The sequence below is a fragment of the Poecilia formosa genome, unplaced genomic scaffold, assembly GCF_000485575.1.
Source record: "Poecilia formosa unplaced genomic scaffold, Poecilia_formosa-5.1.2 Scaffold132, whole genome shotgun sequence".
NCBI lineage: Eukaryota > Metazoa > Chordata > Actinopteri > Cyprinodontiformes > Poeciliidae > Poecilia > Poecilia formosa.
Genome location: NW_006800071.1, coordinates 157,041 through 178,993, shown reverse-complemented (window position 1 = coordinate 178,993; position 21,953 = coordinate 157,041). Strand labels below are relative to the sequence as shown.

Sequence of the window (21,953 nt, the reverse complement as noted above, 5' to 3'; positions counted from 1 at the left end):
ATGTAAATATGCCAATTCAACTCTTTTTCATAAATATCAAGGAATTATTTACTTAAAAAAGCTCCTGTTTCTTGCTGTAAAGTTATTTGTAAGTTAATTTTGTCTTATTTCAGGTGTGCTAAGGTATTTGCAGTAGAAACTGGACCAGCACCAGTTGGTAGGATTTTGTGTTTTTGCAGTGTGAACGGCTGTACCATGAACCTACAATATGGTGGAGTTGTAGCCATGACAACAGCACTGAGACTTCCTTCCACTCTGCAGGATCCAGAACAGCAGGAAGTCTTAGCTGAAAGCAGAACTGAATAAACAAAGACGGATAAAACGATGCAGCGGTAAAAGTGACGCAGAGATTTAATGGAAGCAGGTGACAGTTTAACTCAGAGTTTTACCATGTCAGTGTAACAATGTCTTCCTCCACAGGTAACCAGGTAAGGCTTTTGTTATGTTATGAATCTATGACCTTAAATGCTAATTTCTGCAACCTTGTGTTTGAGTGTCTCTCTCTCTTTAACAAAGGTGTAACCTGGTAACCTGCAACGCTTCCCTCCACCTCCCATAGCATGACGCTCTAAATACAGAAGCTGCATTTCCTGCAGTCATCCTGCAGCTCTGAGCTGACGCCTGCCTCATGATGACTGATTTCTGCTCTTCTCTCCCCCGGCAGCACAACCAGACTGCCGTTCTGGTCAGAGAAGACATGAAGAGGATGGTCCAGATACCCATGCTGAGATCCAGAGCTGTGGCAGCCCAAAGCACCAAAGTGTTTGGAGCGCCGCTGTGGGAGCTGAGGGAGCGCGGCCTGGTGGAGGACGGAGTGCCTCTGCTGGTGCGGAGGATGGTGGAGCATCTCAGCAAGCATGGTAACAGGAACATATTCAGCAGAATTAATGTTTTGGTTTGAAATTAAGAGAATCACCTTTGAATTTAACGGTTCATTACAAAAGAACAAACCATTAGTGTGTGTGCAGGCCTGTTGCGAGAAGCAATAATTGCACGATAAAATGAGATCAATAATTTGCCTGATTTATCGTTTTCCTCTTTTCTCGTTTTCTACCAAAAACTGGATGACTGAAGTCATCAGTCTGGTGTTTTGGTCTCAACTAACCCTTTTTTTTGAAGGATAATTTTGTTTACAGAGCTTCGTAATTCATTTCATTTATTGTTTTTGTTGTTTTGTTTATTTATTTTGGATATTTATAATGTGTTCCAGTTTCAGAATTCATTATTATTGATCTTTTAGGATGCATTCTTGCATTATTATGCTGGAAAATCATCTAATAGCAACAATATTATCATTTAATGAAATAACTTGTTAAATTTGTTTTGCGACAGATCTAGTGCTGTGGTTTTCATGTTTTTATGAATATTTCTGTGCTTTATTTACTTTAAAAAGAGCTCAGATTTATAAATGAATGTACAGTAATTCACAATAGCTGAAAAATTGCACATTTTCACCTCTCTCTCTCTCTCTCTTTCTCTCTCTTTCTATTATATTAAATAACAATATAATTATTTCTGTCAATTATATTTCAGACATAATTGACAGAAATAATGCTCATCAACAGAAAACTACCAGCTCTATTGGTTAAATGTATATTAGATGCATTCCAGCTACATTTGAGTGGCAAACATTTGATCATTGTAATGTAAATTTATCATATATATATTTATACTTTGTGGATATTTGCTTATTTAAACTTTTGTGTTTAAAAGTAAACAAGGATACTGAAACCAGAAGTTTACATACACCTGTTTCTTTCCTCACCATTTGAGGTTAAATCAGATCAAATCTCCTTTTGTAGGTCAGTTAGAAAGACCAGAATTATTTTTAGTTACTAAATGACACAATAATGAAAGAGAGAATATGTCAGAGAGTTATTTATTATTACTGTCATTGGAATCAGAAGTTTACATACAGTTACAGTTCCTCAGTATTTGATGGTGTTGCGTTTGAACTGCTTTAGTTGGGTCAAACGTTTTGGGTTTCCCTCCATTCGAGTTCTGGCCCGTTCCTCCTGACAGAAGAAAAAGAAGCTCAGTCTGATTTAACTTCAGACAATGAGAAAAATAAATGTGTATGTGTCTTTATTTGGTGTATGTAAACTTCTGCTTTCAGCTCTATTTAAAACTGGAATCTAAACCTCGAATCTCCTCTTAACCTTCTGTTAATTCTCACATGCTGCAGTGCATCAATTTATCCACTAGATGTCATTACAGGAGCGCGGAACTTTTTACAAGCTTCTTCTGGAAGACATAATATTTATTAATTTTAAATTATAAACAGTAGCGTTTACCAAAGAGATATGGACAACTGTGCAATATTTTGTCACCAGCTGCAGAAATTAAATGTAAACTTATTTAGTAAATTGTTTCCAACCAAGTTAAGACGAGCGAAGAAATATTTATTTCCTTACTCACAGCAGTTTCTGAATGAAATATACTTTTTAATCCATGTAATTTTGCTGCAAAGCAATGGTTATATGTTATTTCAAAGGCTAAAGCTGCTCAGAGTACAGATTATGTGAGATTCTGTGAGAGAGAAAAACCTCTAGGATCTTTGTTGATGTCGTAAAAACCCAAACGTACTCGTTTATTTTATCACAAGTTTAATTTTAACTGACGTAAAACAATTTAAGTCAAACATTGACTAAAATCAAAACATAAATACGATATTGGCAGAGGGACGAATGAGTCATAAAAAACATTCCAGTCATCACTTTACTGTGATCAGGATCATCTGGGCAAAGATAAAGATTCAAAGAAACCCACAAAATTAGATCTAAAAAAACATGACAAGAGTAAAATAGTGTGGTAAAGATAACTTTACTACACATTTCTGCTGTTTTACAGTGGAAACGCCTGCTGGTTTGTGTGGCATGGTTATTAAATTATATTAAGGTTCATAAAGTTCGTATCAAAATGAATCACTCTTAAATCTCAAAAACAACCGGAAGGAAGTAATTTATGATCTGCGAACATCTTGGGAAAGGTTATGAAAAAAATTTTATTTTTAAAAGTCCAGATTATTTACAAAAAGATATTTTAGACATGTTTATATATATATATCAAAGTTTATGCAAACACAATGTCTAAAATAGACCTAAAATACTTTGGAAAGCCCAGATGATGATGTCATGGCTTTGGATGCTTATGATTGGTTCATTCAGAATAGCTGAGTTACCTGGACAGAAACCTGTGGATGAATCCGAAAACCAAATCAACAGAGTCTGANCTCATCAACAGAAAACTACCAGCTCTATTGGTTAAATGTATATTAGATGCATTCCAGCTACATTTGAGTGGCAAACATTTGATCATTGTAATGTAAATTTATCATATATATATTTATACTTTGTGGATATTTGCTTATTTAAACTTTTGTGTTTAAAAGTAAACAAGGATACTGAAACCAGAAGTTTACATACACCTGTTTCTTTCCTCACCATCTGAGGTTAAATCAGATCAAATCTCCTTTTGTAGGTCAGTTAGAAAGACCAGAATTATTTTTAGTTACTAAATGACACAATAATGAAAGAGAGAATATGTCAGAGAGTTATTTATTATTACTGTCATTGGAATCAGAAGTTTACATACAGTTACAGTTCCTCAGTATTTGATGGTGTTGCGTTTGAACTGCTTTAGTTGGGTCAAACGTTTTGGGTTTCCCTCCATTCGAGTTCTGGCCCGTTCCTCCTGACAGAAGAAAAAGAAGCTCAGTCTGATTTAACTTCAGACAATGAGAAAAATAAATGTGTATGTGTCTTTATTTGGTGTATGTAAACTTCTGGTTTCAGCTCTATTTAAAACTGGAATCTAAACCTCGAATCTCCTCTTAACCTTCTGTTAATTCTCACATGCTGCAGTGCATCAATTTATCCACTAGATGTCATTACAGGAGCGCGGAACTTTTTACAAGCTTCTTCTGGAAGACATAATATTTATTAATTTGAAATTTTTAACAGTAGCGTTTACCAAAGAGATATGGACAACTGTGCAATATTTTGTCACCAGCTGCAGAAATTAAATATAAACTTATTTAGTAAATTGTTTCCAACCAAGTTAAGACGAGCGAAGAAATATTTATTTCCTTACTCACAGCAGTTTCTGAATGAAATATACTTTTTAATCCATGTAATTTTGCTGCAAAGCAATGGTTATATGTTATTTCAAAGGCTAAAGCTGCTCAGAGTACAGATTATGTGAGATTCTGTGAGAGAGAAAAACCTCTAGGATCTTTGTTGATGTCGTAAAAACCCAAACGTACTCGTTTATTTTATCACAAGTTTAATTTTAACTGACGTAAAACAATTTAAGTCAAACATTGACTAAAATCAAAACATAAATACGATATTGGCAGAGGGACGAATGAGTCATAAAAAACATTCCAGTCATCACTTTACTGTGATCAGGATCATCTGGGCAAAGATAAAGATTCAAAGAAACCCACAAAATTAGATCTAAAAAAACATGACAAGAGTAAAATAGTGTGGTAAAGATAACTTACTGTTTTACAGTGGAAACGCCTGCTGGTTTGTGTGGCATGGTTATTAAATTATATTAAGGTTCATAAAGTTCGTATCAAAATGAATCACTCTTAAATCTCAAAAACAACCGGAAGGAAGTAATTTATGATCTGCGAACATCTTGGGAAAGGTTATGAAAAAAATAAATTTTTTAAAAGTCCAGATTATTTACAAAAAGATATTTTGGACATGTTTATATATATCAAAGTTTATGCAAACACAATGTCTAAAATAGACCTAAAATACTTTGGAAAGCCCAGATGATGATTTGGATGCTTATGATTGGTTCATTCAGAATAGCTGATTTACCTGGACAGAAACCTGAAGTCTGAAGTGAGACATTGTGTTTTCCACAGTGAATCGGTTTTTACATTGATGTGGACTGAAAGGCCACTCAAAGAGGAAGAATCCATTACTCCAAAAGTACCATAAAACGCTGCATTATGTTTATAAAAAAGGTTTGTTTTTTTAATAAACTATCTTGACAAAAACACTTTCCTGATTTTCTGGCATTTAGCAGGTATTAATGGAAAAAATTGGTATAATTTTATGTCAGATGAGAATTTTTTTTTTTCTTTTCTACAGTATGTAAATATCTGGTTTCAACCATATGGAGGTTTCCCATTTGGACCCACTGACCCTTTAAAGTCTCTTTACTGATCCCCCAAAGGATTAAAAAAAATCTTCTTGAGGTTCCCGTTTGCTACCAGTAACTGGTTTTACTGAATAATTGATTGCGCAGCTCCGATTCCATGATTAGGTGTCTAACTGTAACTAAATAGTGTTTTCCTTCGCCTTTCTGCAGCGCTGCATCAGGAAGGCTTGTTCAGAGTAAACGGGAACGTTCGGGCTGTGGAGACCCTGAAGCTGCGACTGGAGAGCGGCGGCAGCAGCGACGATGAGGCGGAGCTGCTCTCGGAGTCGGATCTGTGCACCGTGTCCAGCCTGCTCAAACGCTACCTCAGAGATCTGCCTGGAGGCCTGGTCGGCTCCACGGTGCAGCAGAAACTCATACAGCACTATCAGGGTAAAACATTAACTCCCTCTCCCACCTTTATCTTATCCGCTCAGTTGATCCAACTAGTAGAACTGGATGGAGCTTTAGGATTTTACAGCCAGTATTTGCAGATATTGAAGTGTATTAAATAAACATTATGAATATCTGGGTCATAGATGGATGAAAGCAGCTTCTCCATCAAACAGGGCCAACCAGGTCATTGCTGAGTTAAATCTGAGTTATTGATCCCAGCAGTCATGGATCTCATGGCGATAATCTTGGCAGTCCTAAGCATTTAGAGTGTGTTCTTTTGGCAGATAAAGTGTTTGCTCCCGTCCAGCTCCAGCTCCAGCTCCAGCTCCAGCTCCAGCTCCTGCCAGTTATATTTTATGCGAATGATGGCAGAGCAGAGAACAGTTTGGCTGAAGTGTTTGTTTTGCTTTTATGGCTGCCATAAATATCTGCTCTGTTTATCGGAGAACATCATTGGTACTCTGTTGGACTTTGTGAAACTGTTTGGCCTCATTGTTGGTGTTTCTTTCTTCTATTATAGTTCACCTTTTTAAACTCTGGCTGCTTTTTTGTTGTTGATTTTAATAAGTTCTCTTTGTTTATTTTTTTTTTCTGTAATTGATAGATAATTATATTCTAGTGCTTTGAAATGACATCATCTCCAGTCTGCCACACATAGCAGACATGTTAAACAAATCTGGTGGCATGAGAGCCAGCCCCAGGTCAGTGGGTCAAAAGGAAGAATTCGATTTGAGATCCCTACTTCCCAAACAAATTCAATTCAATTCAAAAATACTTCATTTACTTATTAAATTAAATGCATTTATACCCACCTTTCCATTCAGGGTGAGAATCCTGGATCAGGACAGTCAAGTTTTTTTCTATAATTAAGCAAAAAAGATCAAGGAGCTAACTGTGCTAATGCTAAATTGAAGCTTGGGTAGAACAAGTGGAGACTTAGTTGCACTTCTATTATTTCTACTATTTATCATACTAATGCTAACATATTTTTCTTTAAACACATTAACTTAAAAGTGAAATTTTTCAAGTTTAAGCGAGTGGCTTTAGCCTTAATTAGTGTTGATTTTTGCTAATACTTAACCATGTTCAATTTACTCCAGAAATCAGGACTCAGATCTTAGAATGACTGAAAACACTCACCATTAATTATTTCTCTAATGGATTTCCAAAAGGCAAAAGTACATAACCTAATTTTGCTTTACAGTGAAACAGGTGTTGATGAAATAGCTAGCAGCTAGCTACACTGCTGCAATTAGCTTAAAGTTAGTTTGGACATTAACAAGAATGACAAGGTTTGATTTTATACACTTTCTCAGAAGTGCAGCTGTAAAAACTGCACTTAGAAGAAAGTGTTATGATGAATATGAACCAATAGTTTGTTAATATTTCCATAAATTTAGATTTTCAAAGCAGGTGCTAATTTAAATTTTAAGGTTTGCTATGCTAACTGTTAACGTGACTGACCATGCTAACAACTGTTAGTTGTAGCCTACAACACAATAATCCTTTGCCTTTAAATGGATAAATATATGGCACAGTGTGCTCAAATAACATCTGGTTTTTTTTATTATTTTTATTTTTTACTTTAACTACATTTGTACATGGAGCGGCCATAGGAGCTTTTGAACTCTGGGACTTTTCTAAGCTGGTGCTCCATCTTCAGCAGTCGCTTCACTTGCTTTTTAAAACGTTTTTACTTAGAACTCAGAAATTCTGATTTTTGAGGAAACAGCTAAAACATCAAATTATCTTTTATAAATCACTGCTTCACACTGGTACCATGGAAGTACGACCTGACAAGTGTACCAGTTAAAACAGGTGTTGATGAAATAGCTAGAGGCTAGCCGCACTGCTACATTAATAGGAACAAGGTTAGATTTTTATATTTGTAAAAATTACACTTCAAAGAAAGTGTAATGATGAACATCACCTAAAAGTTTGTAAATATTTTCATGAATTTTGACTGACTGAGATTGACTCGCCTTCGCATGTCGAGTGCTTGTAGTGGTTAACTCGGCCACTAGAGAGCAGTATACTTTGATCAACTAAACACTGCAGCATCATAAGTTACCCACATATTTAATGTATCTAAATTATTTTAATTTCTTCATGCTTAGACTCATGTAAAAGATGTTTTTAGATACAATCTGTGCATTTTTCTCCTCAGCATCTTAACTTTAGAAGGTGTAAACGTAAAATAAACAGTATTCACTCAAACCTGCACTGAATCTGAACTTCACTCATCTGTAGAGTTACAACTGTAGGCCATTGTTCCCCTCTGGCCCTCTGCACACTGACACAGATGTACCCACATTGGTATGCATGCATGCACACAAGCAGAGAGCCATTCACAACATTTGCGTCACTCAGTCATATCCGTTTATCCAACTCTGACCTAATTAATTATCCTGAGTAAGAGTCTCAACATATTTTCAGGCTCTTTGCTGTAATGCTTTTCCAAGTAACCATAACTGGAGATTAAACATCAGTTTTTACGTGTGTTTGGGATCATTCTCCTGCCGGAAAACTGAAATATGTTGGCTGGCAAGAACTGGTTGGATCTGGACCTGAACCTTTGACTGAAATATGCATCTGCCGAAGGAGAAAAAGGCTGATATATTTATATATATTTGGTCGCAAAGATAAGAAATATGTTTAATCTAAAGTCACTTTTCAAGACTCAGTAACAGTTCATAAATTATCAAGCATGGTGGTGGTAGTATCATGTTGTGGGGTAATCTCCAATTGCACAAACTGAGTAGAAAATATCCCACTTCATGTCAAATCAACATCTAGATGGTTAAAATTTTCAAAAACTGATCATCGTTGACTACAAGTGGAAATGAGCACTTAGAGCTCATACAGTGCATCTCTCCTCTTGTGGTTAATGTATACTGTCCACCCATTTTCTTTACACCCTTGTCCCTTAGTGGGATTGGGAGGGGTGCTGGTGCCTCTCCAGCTAATGTTTTGGGCCAGGGGTGGGGTCACCCTGGACAGGTTGCCAGTCTGATGCAGGGCAACACAGAGACACACAACCATGCATACACACACTCACACCTAGGGGCAATTTGGAGAGGCCAATTAGCCTGACAGTCATGTTTTTGGACTCGTGCTCCTGGAGCACTGGGAGAAAACCCATGGATGCACAGGGAGAACATGCAAACTCCATGCAGAAGGATCCTGAGCTGGGAATTGAACCCAGAACCTTCTTGCTGCAAGGCAACAGCTCTACCAACTGCACCACTGTGCAGCCTGCAGTGGCACATATTGTCCCTGTTTTAAGTTAAATAAATCATAAATAAATAGTAAATCAGCCAACATCAATTTATGTGTTTGGTTGAGGAAGAACTGGTTTTCTGATGATGTTGTTTTGCTTTCCAGACAGTGGAGGTGATGTTTCCTGGTTGGTGATTAGAGACGTCCTGCAGCAGCTGCCAGATGTTCACCACAGCCTCCTGCGTTACCTCTGCAGCTTCCTGACCCTGGTGGAGAAAAACCACGAAGAAAACCGCATGACGGCCCAGAACCTCGCCACCGTGTTTGGACCCAGCGTCTTTCAGTGAGTAGAAAAATTTACTTCAGTAATCAATACTGGGCTTTTTGATGCTTTTTAGGTTCAATCCTTGTTCACTTTTATTTGTAAAGACACATAAATCTGACCTATGAATCATTGGAAATTAAAAATTTCCTCATTTCAAATTCAGCAGATTTTTTTTGTTTCTTTTTTTGGCACTTACTTATTAGCAGCCTGTCAAAAAGACACAATTTGTTCCCATTTCTTAAGCTGAATCAGTCAAAACTACCAAAGGTATCATTTAGCAGACCAAACTCTAATGCAAGTATCTTGAAACACTTGAAATAAGACAAAATTAACTGACAAGTAGCTTTTGAGCAAGGCAGGAGTTTGTTGTAACTCACTAATTCCTTAATGACTTGCAACAAGCCGTATCTCTCTGAAAGTTGTTTGTAAATGAGTTCATTCTCACTTCAAGAGTAATGAGAGATTTTCACTAGAAACTAGAATAAAATACTTGGTAAAATTATCTTTGTAGAGGATCCTTTGCTATAAAACCTAAAACTTTATTTGTAATTTATAATTTTGATTAAAAAAAGAAGATTAAAATACTTCAATGCTCAGATTCCTCTTTAAATAAATTCCTGATTGTATTGAAGCAGATTTGCTGACAAGATCTTCAGTTGTGTAAATTAAAGCGAACATCTGTGCTTTTATTTTGACTGTTTACGTCTTTTATGGACTTAGAGGAAAACTTGAAAATGTCTTGCAGCTGCATTCTCTCAGCTTCTCTCTGCTGTAAGCAATAAAACTGTTTAATCTCTTAATTTGGAGGTTAACAGTCTTACATATGAAGCAAAGTCAGAGGCTTTCACTGAAAAATTAAGAGAAGATGGGTAGATACAGATAGAGAGACTATTTACTATATACTTCATGTTGTGCAAAACAGCTAAACTCCATATAAAAATGAGTTACCTCAGATGGCTAAAAGCATCTGATCCCTTTCTGGAGTTTTCCCAACGACTCCCTGCTGAGAGGAGATTTTGGGCCGATTTCAGAACTTTATGTAGGGATTTTATCTCCTGTCTGGCCTCAGAGTTAATTAAAATATGAGCTGGAAAGTGTTGCAGGGAGGAGCAATATGGACTGCAAATGAAGAGCACAGAAAACCTGGGGAACTGCTCACTAAGACCAAATTAAATGATTAAATCAGGCTCCATGGAGGCGATGATAAACAAATCAAAGATTTCTTTTCTAGGAAACAAACTGATGAAACCGTCAGAGCAAAGGTGAAAATTCAGTGTCTCATTAAACAAAAACAACACACCCTGCAGGAACATCAAACACACCACACAGCATTACAACCTCCATAAACAGTCGTGCCAAAACACGTGCTGCAAACTAATTAGAGGACAGCCGCCAACCCGGAAGATCCACAGAGAGCCGTCAGCCAAACACGGAGGAGACTGGGAACGCTTCGTTTTTACAGCGTGTTACTGGGAAGGAAATGTGATTGTATTTTCCCCAAATTAAGGGAATTTGCTGAGCTTAATGATCAAACTAGTTTCTGTTTAAAGTAATCCAAACTGAGCTCATTGGCACAAACTGTCAGAAGATCAAGGTTGGAAGAAACAAACTTATCACCTGATTGATAGTAAAACTGAAACAGATCGCAGACCAGATATGCTTTTTGTTTATTACTTTAAATATTTATTCACATTAAAGTTGTTAGAAGGGTTAACACAGTCCTCCATTTGTGACTCTACTAGGCCAGAAGATGGCGCTGTTGTTCGCGCAGAAAGGGGAATTAAACTGCCAGTATTGTGAAAAAGAAATAAAATCTCAAAATTCAGACTTAAATAAAGCAAAAATATTATATAAATAAATCAACTTATGTTTAAATTTCCTGCTGATGGCACCATAAAATCAATCTGGTGTTGGACGAAGACATTTATCGACGTCCTGCTGCGGACTTGGCATTGTTCCTCCAGAATGCATTAAAGGCCTGTTACCTGGCAGCGCTGCATGGGAATAACAGCCTCAATATTCACACTGCAGGAACCTTTTGAACACTTTAAGCTTTTATACCCTAAACAAGTATAAAATCAACACAAAATAGCTCATAACTACAAAATTGATAATTACAAAATTAATTTAAAAAAACATTTAGATGTCATAGCTGCATAAGAGTTCACAACATTTATACTCAGAATGGAGATTCATTGCATCTGAACAAGAAGATCAACCATAATTAAAACAAACTAACATGCAGTCAACATTACAGTGTGAAATTATGGGAATCTAAATTCTCTGATCTAATTAAATCAAATTTGGCATCTCTGGTGAGAAACGGCAAAGTTCATCAGCTGGACATCGACTTTCCTGCTGTGAAGTACGGTAGTGGCAGCATCAGGCAGCATCAGATAGACAAGAAGACGGCTGCAACCGAGTATGAAGATTCAAGAAAACCTGAGTGATCTAGAAGTCAATAAGCCTCAGCGACCCGATTAAGAGGAAGATAGTTGACAGATAAACATTTTGGTCCAACTGGTGTGTTTTTATCAACAAACAGATGTTGACAATTTTCTAACAACATAACCTTCAGGTACTGTTTTACATGATTAAAACCATTTTTAGTCCTCTAATTCTTCAAGTATCTTATTTTCTAATCAAACACTCAATAAAACACTGTCATTGTCTGGAAAAATGCATGAAAAAGCATCAAAACACCAAAAATAACCTTCAATGGGCTTCCTGAGAAGTTTTTCATAAAACCTCGTCAGAAGATTACAAGAAGTTCTTTAGAAAGCAAGAAGAAACGAGGCAGAGCAAAATGCTTTCAGGTCTTCATCACTGGCTACAAATCGATTTCTTCAGACTGAGAATCGAGAAATGAAACACCATCAGCTCTCGGTGTGCCAACCGTTTCACACTGTACAACCTGTTCTCCTCTCCACCGACTCTCTGCATGCCCAGGTTTTATATTTAGACTTACAGTTCGGCCTGCAGCCAAGCCGCCATCCAGCACAGCTGTTAGCTCACCGGGAAGGCAGCTCAGATGAAACACGGACCAATTTCATCTAAACACCGAGACGCCGGCCGAGCAGTATTTGGTCAGGAACAGATTCTCAAACTTATTTCCACGCATAATCTGTTTAAACCAGGGATGCAAGTTATTGATTAAAGAGTTAAGATAAAGTTGATCGATTAGCTGATTTCTTAAAAACCTCAGTTTTCTCTTGTATGGAGAGGGACAACAGTATTTCAATAACATAAAGAAACTCTGACAGAAAAATACAGTAAATTTCTGAAAAACCATGGAAGTTTCTGAGTATGAAAAGTCAGAAACTTGCTAAAAAAAATTCTGATTTTTTTTTCTTTGAGACTCAGAAGTTTTTTCTTAAAAATATTTTTAGATTAACCTCAAGATTTATTTTATTTTTTTTTTTGCAATTTTTTTTAACTTTTCAGACTCAGAAATGCTTGTATTTCCTTTCCTATACAATATCAAAAATTAATCTCAAAATTTTTTCAAGGAATTTTTTTACTCTTCAAACTAAAAAATTACCACTTTTTTATATACAATTTCTGACATTAATCTAAAATTTTGTGAGTTTTTTGGCAAAAATGTATTCCTCTTTTGATTTTTCTATCTACTGTGGCCCTAATATGCCAACTGGCTCCGACTAAAAGATTACCAGCCACGCCCCCTGGTGGATGGAGGCTAAACTACAACACAGAAGAAAATCTAAATGGACATTATTAGTTAATGGATTGGAACTCATTTCAATCTAATAAACCATGCATCCCTAATTTAAGCACTCTGAACTGAAGTTTGTGTCATTTGTTTGTTTTTGCAGAGTTGCTCCCAGTCCTGAAGCGGTGAAGGATCAAAATATTTGCAATGAGATCATGGTCCAGTTCATCCAGAACTACAGCTGCATCTTTGAGGCCGAGAGTCCGGACAAAGAGGACGAGACAGAGGAGCGCTCGACTCTCAGCCTCGTTCAGGTGTTGTTAGCAGCAGCAGCAGCAGCTGCTGGTGTTTTTATGGATCAGATTGGTGGCTGGGCGCCTCATGAGGTTTAATCAGGATCTTTTTCTCGGTTCCTCTCCATGAATCATGAGTTAAATACCGCCAGGCTGAATTAATCTGAGTATTGATTATCCATTAGGGCTGTGCAGGAGCAGCGATGTTTTCTGTCTTCTCCTATTGATTTACGTTTGCTGCTCCGACGGCTTCGTTCCTGTTTCCAGTCTGAAGTTTTTCTGATTGGTGATTCCAGAGGAGATTTAATCAAAAACAGCTGGAGGCGATTCGCAGGAACCAGAACAAACGGGCCACAGGATCTAACACCATCCATCCATCCATCCATCCATCCATCTATCCATCCATCCATCCATCCATCCATCCATCCATCCATCCATCCATCCATCCATCCATCCATCCATCCATTGCAGATAAATTGTATCTAAAGCTAATATCATCACATCGTATCATTTATGTAAGCCTCATATTTCCTTCTCTGTCAGTGAGACGGTGGTGAGGGGTGCTGGATGTGTTGGAATTCCTCAGGGATCAGTTCCGCGTCTCCTTCCTGTTTCTGTTACTATGAAACAAAATGACAAACATTCAATCATCTCCTGCGTTTTCATTTTTAAAGTTTATGTCAGAACCAAACATTCCAACTTTGGTTGGAAGGTTTTCAGCTCGGTGAACAATGCGTCGGTCACATGACCATCAGGCTCTAACCTCGAGGTCTGAGTTGACCTTTGACCTGACCCTCTGTGCTCTCTAACTATGCCTCAACATCACCTGCAAATCCTTTTTGTCTTTAATTTGAGGCTGTTTATCCTCACAAAACCTCAAAATGTTTGTGATTTTTCACCTTCAGAACTAGTACTAAGAAAAAGACCTATCAGTATTAAAGTTACAGCATCATCAGCGTCGGATGCAGCAGCGATGCTGTGAATACCAGTAAGCGACCCCGCTGACCTCTGGGAATCCCCTCCGCTGACAGAGATCATCTTACACCCACACACTGCCACCTGAACACGCAGATGACTGGCAGCCTGGCGGTGTCTTTGAACGCAGCATGTTTTCACCAGTTCGCCTTTCAGCCGTAGCAACAAATAAAACGCATGAGAATCCATGCTGTGTCTGACAGTTTTCATATTTACGTCTGTGTTTAAGGCTGCAGACTGTCACATCTATTTTTGGCTGTTGCTAGGGGTTTCTGGGAGGAAATACAATACATGTGTTTTGTGTTAGACTCCTGCATCATTAATAAATCTGCAAAGCAAAACTTTGAAGACTTTTGTCAGGTTTGAGCTACTTTTCACCAATTTTCTATCAGGTGTCAAAAAAAGTAATTAAAAATCTGCATAAAGTCCAAATAAAAGAGGGTAGATTTCACACTTTTATATGACTGCATGTTAAATTACCCTATAAAAGCTATTTTTGCTCTTTCTAGGCTAAGTCAGAGGAGGAAGACACAAAGAAATCATCCAATCATCTCAGTCCAGTTCCACAGATAGCAGTAAGTTCTCTGACTCTGTTCTGGACCGGCCGCGCCGTTAATGAGCAGATAACGCATCTCAAATCTGGTTTAGCTTTTATGTGACATATTCCATGTACAGTTCAACTGAAACCAAAAATAGAGAAATAAACAAGCTGCAGTAAGCTAGATGCAAAAGTGTGCCGATTTGCGACTAGTTTTTATTTGTTTTTAATCACAATTAAAGAAGAAAATCTCATGTTGTAATGTCTCTGTTGCTGCTAAGTGTCTTTGCTTTTTGCTTTGCTGTAAGTAAATTACAGTGGCCAGACAGTGTAAGCCAACATTACAAAATCTGAAACATTTCTACAACTTTCAAAACTTTAAATTTGTTTCAGATTATTTTATCCCGTTGTGTGTGATGTGTAACGCAGTTTTGATGTTTTTATGTTAAGAAACTTCAAAAACATCCTACCTAGTCCATAACAACCCAGCCATGTGATCTGTGTGACGTGATTAATGTGTCCTGAACATGTTTTGGAAAATTTCCTCTGTAAGGAGTCAAGTTCAGTTTTTATAAGTTTATAGATGTTATTACAGTCAGCTGATTTAAACTTCATCCCATTCTTTCACATGTTGGTCTTATTTATAGTCCCAACATGCACAATTATCATCTTGCACCCTAAAACGCTGTAAATTTGTGACACATTTGTTTTCTTTCTTGATTTCTAAAGACTGAGCTTCTAAATTCACTTGAAGACATGAAACATCTCAACAAAAGCTGCACCAAAACCCCAAAGACAAAGAAGACAAAGGTGTGTGAAATAAACCTGTCAGTTCTGATTAACTGTATGTTTATCAGGAGGTTTTCCTCTGAATGCTTTCTTCTTTCTTATCTGCTGGGGCTCCTCGCTGCTGATTAGCCTTGAGGTCGTCTGTCAGACGGCTTGCGATGCTCGTGGCCTCGGTCACATGATGTGATTCAATAAAGGAAACAAGAGCTCAATTATCTGTAGAAAGAGAAAAACACAGATTCCAGTTTGCCCTACAGATGCTTTCAGCTCCTGTAGATGAGATCTCACTGCAAACGTCCTGTTTATGTTTTAGAAACTGAGCTCTGGGCTCCAGGAGGTCAGTAGAACAATTTTTTAAGGTGTGTAAAGTCCTGTTTACTTCTTAAGCACGTCTTCCCTTTTGTAGACTGAAATGATCTTTCTACAGTAGCTTTTAGTGCAGATTTGTGTGTCAAAACAAGTGATGATGAAAGGTGTCACTGTAGAGATAAAAACAATGCTGTCTCATGTATGACGACGGAGGGAATATGCTCAGCTCCTTCAGCAGGCAAACCCTAAGAATATGAAAAGTTTGCAATCAGGCGATACTACAGTGCAGTGTAACAACCAAATAATAATATTTAAATATAATATTTACAACCCCCTTGAAAAATGTTTATAACGGCCTGTTTTAACAGTTTAAGCACCAAATATACCTTATTATCTATGAAAAGAACAGTATTATGTGTTTTCCTGTCACATAGTGCAAACATGTTTGGTATAAAAACAGCTCTTAAAGGGGACCTATTATAAAAATTCACATTTTGTATGGTTTTATTCATCCACTTGGGTTGTTACTGCTTCTAAAAACAGCCCAAATAATAATAATAATAATAATATAAAGAAAAGACTTTCAGTTTTTTGGAAATTAGTTATTTTTCAGTATCTGGGGGAAAAAAAACTCCTCTTTGTTACATCACACTGCCCCATTACCTAGCAACCCAAACAGAGCCCCAACATGTTTGGTCAGCTGGTTTTACCGCTCTGTTTGCTCTACAATGGCTGCTGGAAAAGACAAGAGTTTTGTTGTTGACTTACAATCCAGAAACCACTTGCTGCATGCTTGTGCAGGAGGCTCCACTTATGCTTTTCAAAGATGTACGGTTGTTTAATTGCGCATCTACTTGCAGCCATTTTCATGTGCAAATGGAAAATAGCAGAACAGAGCAGGCTAAAATCTCATCTGAGAATGATTTTGTGCGAAAAACGTAAAGAACATGTTTTTCATCCTGCTGACCTCCTGGGTGTCAGCAGAGGTCACAGGGTCATTGGTCAGGTCAAGTCGAGTCAAAATGTATTCAGAGCACTTTCAAAACAAGTAAAGCTGACCAAAGTCACACAGTTTCTTCATCAATCAGTCGCTCTGTTACCTTGTTGAATTATCTCGACGATCTTCGGTCTTTGTGTTTTGATCTACATATTTTGAATTCTTTCTTCAAAATGAATTAAAGTGACATGGCTTAGAAACCAGGTCACATTTTTCATCCTGGTGGGTCAGATTTCTTCGCCATCTTTGACCTCCTGCTTGTTGTTGCTCCAACTGAGCCAATCACAGTGAGGATTCAGATGAGAAGAAAAGTCGAGTCATTGCTGTTCAGACAAAACGTAGTTTGGTTTCCAGCTGAATATCCACACCTGCATCCTATACCTGGAAAACAAACCACTAAATCATTTAACAGGATGATGTTTTGTACATTTTTTTATTTTTCCAAGTAAAATAAAATCTAATCTAAAATAAAAATCTGCTATAACAGCAATTCCTTATCTTTGCCGTCTTTTCCGTCGCCTGTTTTTCCTCCATGACGCCTCTTTCCCATGATGACACAAACTCCAACCCCTCCCAAAAACAAGCTGATGTCCAAACTCTTTTCCGCTTTTTTTCCTGTTTGGTTTTCTCTTAATGGAGCCAAATCAATCAAAAGCTCTAAGGGGCAAAATCCATATGAGGTCCAGCTAAAGAAGTTTGTGCTACTAATTATGCTGGAAAAAGCCCCATTAGGTGACTGGATGTCTGAACGAATGCTACGGTGATGGGTTTTTTTTTTCTTTTTTCAAACAGGCCATTAAATTACAGACCAAATGGAAACGCTTTTCTGATAATTGGTGCGAGGAACAAAAACATAAGCCTTTTAATTCAGCAATGAGCTGTTTATCTGTAGACAAGCCTTTTAGCATTGGATGTCGGAGAGCATTATTGATGGTTAAGCTGCCGATGTCGAACCCATTTCATCCCCTGTAGCCGCTGGTTGGGCTTAATGTGCAGCAACATCAGAGCTCTGCAGACACGATAACGGGGGGGAAAGCTCTTTATCATCCTAAGAGGGCGCATTTTAAGTCTCTTTTGGTTGTGATCCCAAAAAATGCAGAAAGGAAACTTTAAAAATGTTGCTGTGATCAGATTACGTTTCTTTTCCTACACAAGAGTTGGAAATTCACGCACTATATACCCACTCAGGGTCAGAACGGTAAGACAGAAACCTAACTAACCTTTGAGATTTTCTGCTCTTCTCTTTTTCTAACTTGTCATGTGCAAACTTTATTTGCAAATATCAAGAAATTCTGTGGGGTTTTGTTGTGAAATATTCCTTGCAGTGCATGAAAAACGTAACTTTTCTGTGTGTGAATCAGGTTAGAAAGGGGAGGAACGACGGCATGCCTCAAGTCGTTTGTCAGCAAAGACAGGCTCAAGGGTCGCCCAGCACAAGGTCCTTCTCCATACCGATAGTTTTACCTCTGACCTCAGAGCTGAGGAGTCCAAGCCCGGAGGTGACGGACACGTCGCCTCTGCCAGAACCGGACTCTTCCAGAACCGCTTCCCCACATGTCGACTTCAGCCTCTCTGGCAGCACGGAGGGCCTCAGCAGGTCAGTGAGTGGATTTACAGATATTCAGGGACTGTTTTGCATGTTTAGATCTTTATGCATGTTAAAATAATGATAAAACACTGAAAACAATGATTTAAAAAAAAAAGTGGAAGAAATGGCAGCTCTTTTGCACACATGCATTGTAAATTTTTGAGATATTTAAGAGGAAAAACAGAAATAGATGCAAATATCTGCAGATTTTTCCATTCAGAAACCAATTTTTGTGTTCAGTCTAGAGATTCTGTTTAAATTATGTGACTAACAAGAGAAAAATGCAGTGTAAAGAAATAAAACATTTATTTTAAACAATTCTGTAAGATTCCATCAAACTCCAACAGTTTATATTTAAACAAAAATAAGTATTGGTAGTTTGTAATATTTGTTTTATATGCACTAATTGGTGAATAAAAACATAAAAAGGGACAAAAGGGAAAATATCAAATAAAACTAACTAAATTAAGAAAAATAAATAAATAATTGGAGGCTAATGTTAGCTTAGCCACATGTAGTGTTTTTCCTAAATAAAAGAATATCAAAGAAGTATTTCAAATATATACAGTGGGCAAAACATGTCGATGTGCAACGTGATATGCCGTATACTCACAAGTAGGAAAGACAAAGACGTACAGCTTAATTTTATTTTAAAATCTTTTTTTTTTTTTAGCATTTTGATCTGATTCACAATTTCCAGGAATTGTGATTCACTAGAATATTTTTTTCTGCACTCCTTTTATCATGTAGGAGAAAGTTTGAATTTAGGTGAAATATTTATTCCGGTGAGCATCTTTACATCCTGCAGAAATCTGCATTTTAGTTTCCATAGAAACAAACCTCTCGTCCTCCGCTTTCGACTCGTCGGAACGGAAACGTTTGTCATCTCACTCCAGCAGAAAGTCGCCTGCTGCTGGGAAACTTTAAAAAAATGTCCACACCTTCTCCTGAACATCAGAGCTTCTGTGAAATTCAGTCAGCAAGTTGCATCGTTTCTGTTTGCTTCAGTGGAGCATCTCTCTAAAATGGGATTCTTCTCTGGTAAAATGGGTTGTGACCGCCCCATCAGCCGAGGGTAAGGATGAAGAATCTCAAATGTCTGACAGCAATTATGGAGCCGTATCCTGAACCCGGTGCCGGTGTGCATTCGGCATGCAAAAGGGCCTTTTATAGGAAGCTGAAACCAGAGCCGAGTGGTTTCCAGTTTCCCCAGTCCTGGAATAGCAGCGCTGCAGCTGCGCTTGTTGTTGGGCTCCTCACTGCTGGCAGTGGGCATCAGGGTGGCTCAGCAGGACACCTGCACTGCTACCATCAATCAGTCAATCAAGTTTATTTGTATTGTGCATTTCAGCAACAAGGCAGTTCCAAGTGCTTTACATCATAAAAAAATACAAAGTCAGTGATTATCAAGTTCCGTCGTTACAAATCAAAATGTTGATTAATGTTTCACTTATGATGTTTCAAAAGTAACTCTGAACAGGTGAGTTTTCAGTCTAGATTTAAAGGAACTCAGTGTTTCGGCTGTTTTGTAGTTTTCAGTAAGTTTGTTCCAGATCTGTGGTGCATAGAAGCTGAATGCTGCTTCTCCGTGTTTGGTTCTGGTTCTGGGGATGCAGAGCAGAGCCAGAAGACCTGAGAGGTCTGGAAGGTTGCTATGACAACAGCAGATCTTTAAGCCATTCAGTGATTTATAAAATAACATCAGTATTTTAAAGTCTATTATCTGTGTAGAGACTGTTGTCTGGGGTGATGTTCTCTATCTTCCTAGTTTTACTGAAAATGCCAACACCAGCGTTTTGGATCTATTTTTTTAGGCAGACCTGTGAAGATAATGTTGCAGTAAATAATGCAAACAAAAACAAACACATGGATGAGTTTCTCCAGATCCTGCTGGGACATCAGTCCTTTAATCCTGGAGATGTTCTTCAGGGATAGAAGGCCGACTTTGTAACTGTCTTTATGTGACTCTGAAGGTTCAGGTCAGAGTCCATCACTACACCCAGATTTCAGGCCTGATCTCTAGTTTCTATCTGTAATAACTGAAGCTGACTCCTGATTGTTCCTCTTAATCCCTTCAGTTTTCTACAGGGCAAACTGATTTTATTCTGATGTAAATCTAAGCCTAAAAATCCCTGAGAAAATGTGGCTTAAAGGCGAAATTCTGCTTCCTTGAACAGGTTAGGAGGTCTATGGCCTATACAAAACATTTTCATTTCATCTTTTGCTCAAAATCATTCTTAGATAACTTTTTAGTCTAGTAAATCCAAATAAGCTGCTGCTGGCCCCCAACTCATCCCCAAAGTGGCTGAAAACAGATGCATGATATTGAATTTTGCATAATAATAATTATTTCTTCGAGAACTTCCAAGGTTTCTTTACAGGTCTGGAAAAATTTGTAAGTTTTCAAAAATGACTTTCAGCATTCAGGTATTGAAAATGATTAAAAAAGATGGAGTTCACTTCAGTTCAAGGAAAACTGGATCAACACCTGAAACAGAGAGAAAAACTCAAAGCGAGAGAGACACAAAGACGTTTCACCATGTCTCCTGCTGAAACATTTAAATTATGATCAGTTTTGGTATCTGCAGGAAACATGAGCGACCTTCAGAAGAACGTAAATCAAAGATTAGAGCCGTGTCAGCACTGGATCCATTAACGCTCTGCAGAAAGGTTACAGTTGTACAAAGCTGTAAAAGTTATCTATAAACATATTTTTAATTGCATTGCAAATTACTGGAGTGCAATTTCATTAACAAGGTACAATGATTTTCAGTTCCTAATAATTTTCCTTCTGTCAGACAAGTTGAGTTGGAGAACATATCAGGTTTTAATATCTGCCAGAGATTTGGTACAATGACTGCCTTTCACGCCGCACATGGATGGAGCAAATCTGATACTTCCAAGTTATCTTCACCGTGTCAGAAGGCCAGTAAATCTTCGGGCGGCTTCCCTCACAGGCTAAAACTTTGGCTGCCAAGTCGGATTGGGTCGCCGATCCCCAACTGGGATGACGGGAGCGTCTCAGAGATGTGCGTCAGCAACCCCAACCAATACGTGAGAGCAAGGTGAAACAATATAAGGAGAGGAAGAAAAACATGTTTTTATGCAGAAAAGCTTTCGATTGTAATCCTTAGTGGCTGTTTTTTGCCCAGAGATTTTGTTTGACTCCATTAACAAGGAAAGCTTCCATAAATCTGCATTAAAATCAGCTTTATGCAGCTGCGGTTTTGAAATACACCTGATGATTTTCCACCAGTGGAAATCCTTTCATATCTGTAGCTGCTCTCATCGCTACATCACAGCTTGCTCTTACTTTTCATAACTAAGTGTCAGACGCAGCGCAAACAGCAGGTACGCAAGGTTTTTTTTTGTCAGTTTTATTTTACTTTTAGAAGTTTTATGAATTTAAATGATATTCAAACCATAATTCAATGTTCACAGGGTTTTATTCTTATTTTATCAGTTTTGTTATTGTGTTAGATTTGACACAGGTTCCCTACATTCCAGGAACTCCCCCATCCCGATCCGCTCCGGCCTTTTGGATCAGGTTTTACTCGGTCTGTGGAAATCAAATTAACCGTTGGATTTTCCTTGAATTGTAAAGCATCTTTTTTGACAGAAAATGAACACAAGAGGTTTCCAGCCCAGTATGCAATATGCATTGCGGTTATGTTAATTTTGGGATCTTATTAATTTA

The 21,953-nt window shown here is 37.7% G+C and overlaps 1 protein-coding gene across 6 annotated transcripts in view; it reads left to right on the top strand.

Annotated features, from left to right (window-relative positions):
• Positions 1-21,953, top strand: part of fam13a (family with sequence similarity 13 member A) — a 64,522-nt gene that overhangs the window by 4,979 nt on the left and 37,590 nt on the right. For 4 of the 6 annotated variants that reach the window (XM_016676349.1, XM_016676350.1, XM_016676346.1 and 1 more), the window contains exons 2-8: positions 665-860; positions 5,329-5,550; positions 8,938-9,115; positions 12,931-13,081; positions 14,545-14,610; positions 15,303-15,383; positions 18,030-18,265. In XM_016676349.1, coding sequence (XP_016531835.1) covers positions 665-860; positions 5,329-5,550; positions 8,938-9,115; positions 12,931-13,081; positions 14,545-14,610; positions 15,303-15,383; positions 18,030-18,265 — 1,130 coding nt within the window. Of the gene's footprint in view, positions 1-275; positions 429-664; positions 861-5,328; positions 5,551-8,937; positions 9,116-12,930; positions 13,085-14,544; positions 14,611-15,302; positions 15,384-18,029; positions 18,266-21,953 lie in introns of those variants that run through there. The other 2 variants (XM_016676348.1, XM_016676347.1) reach the window with 2 other exon arrangements.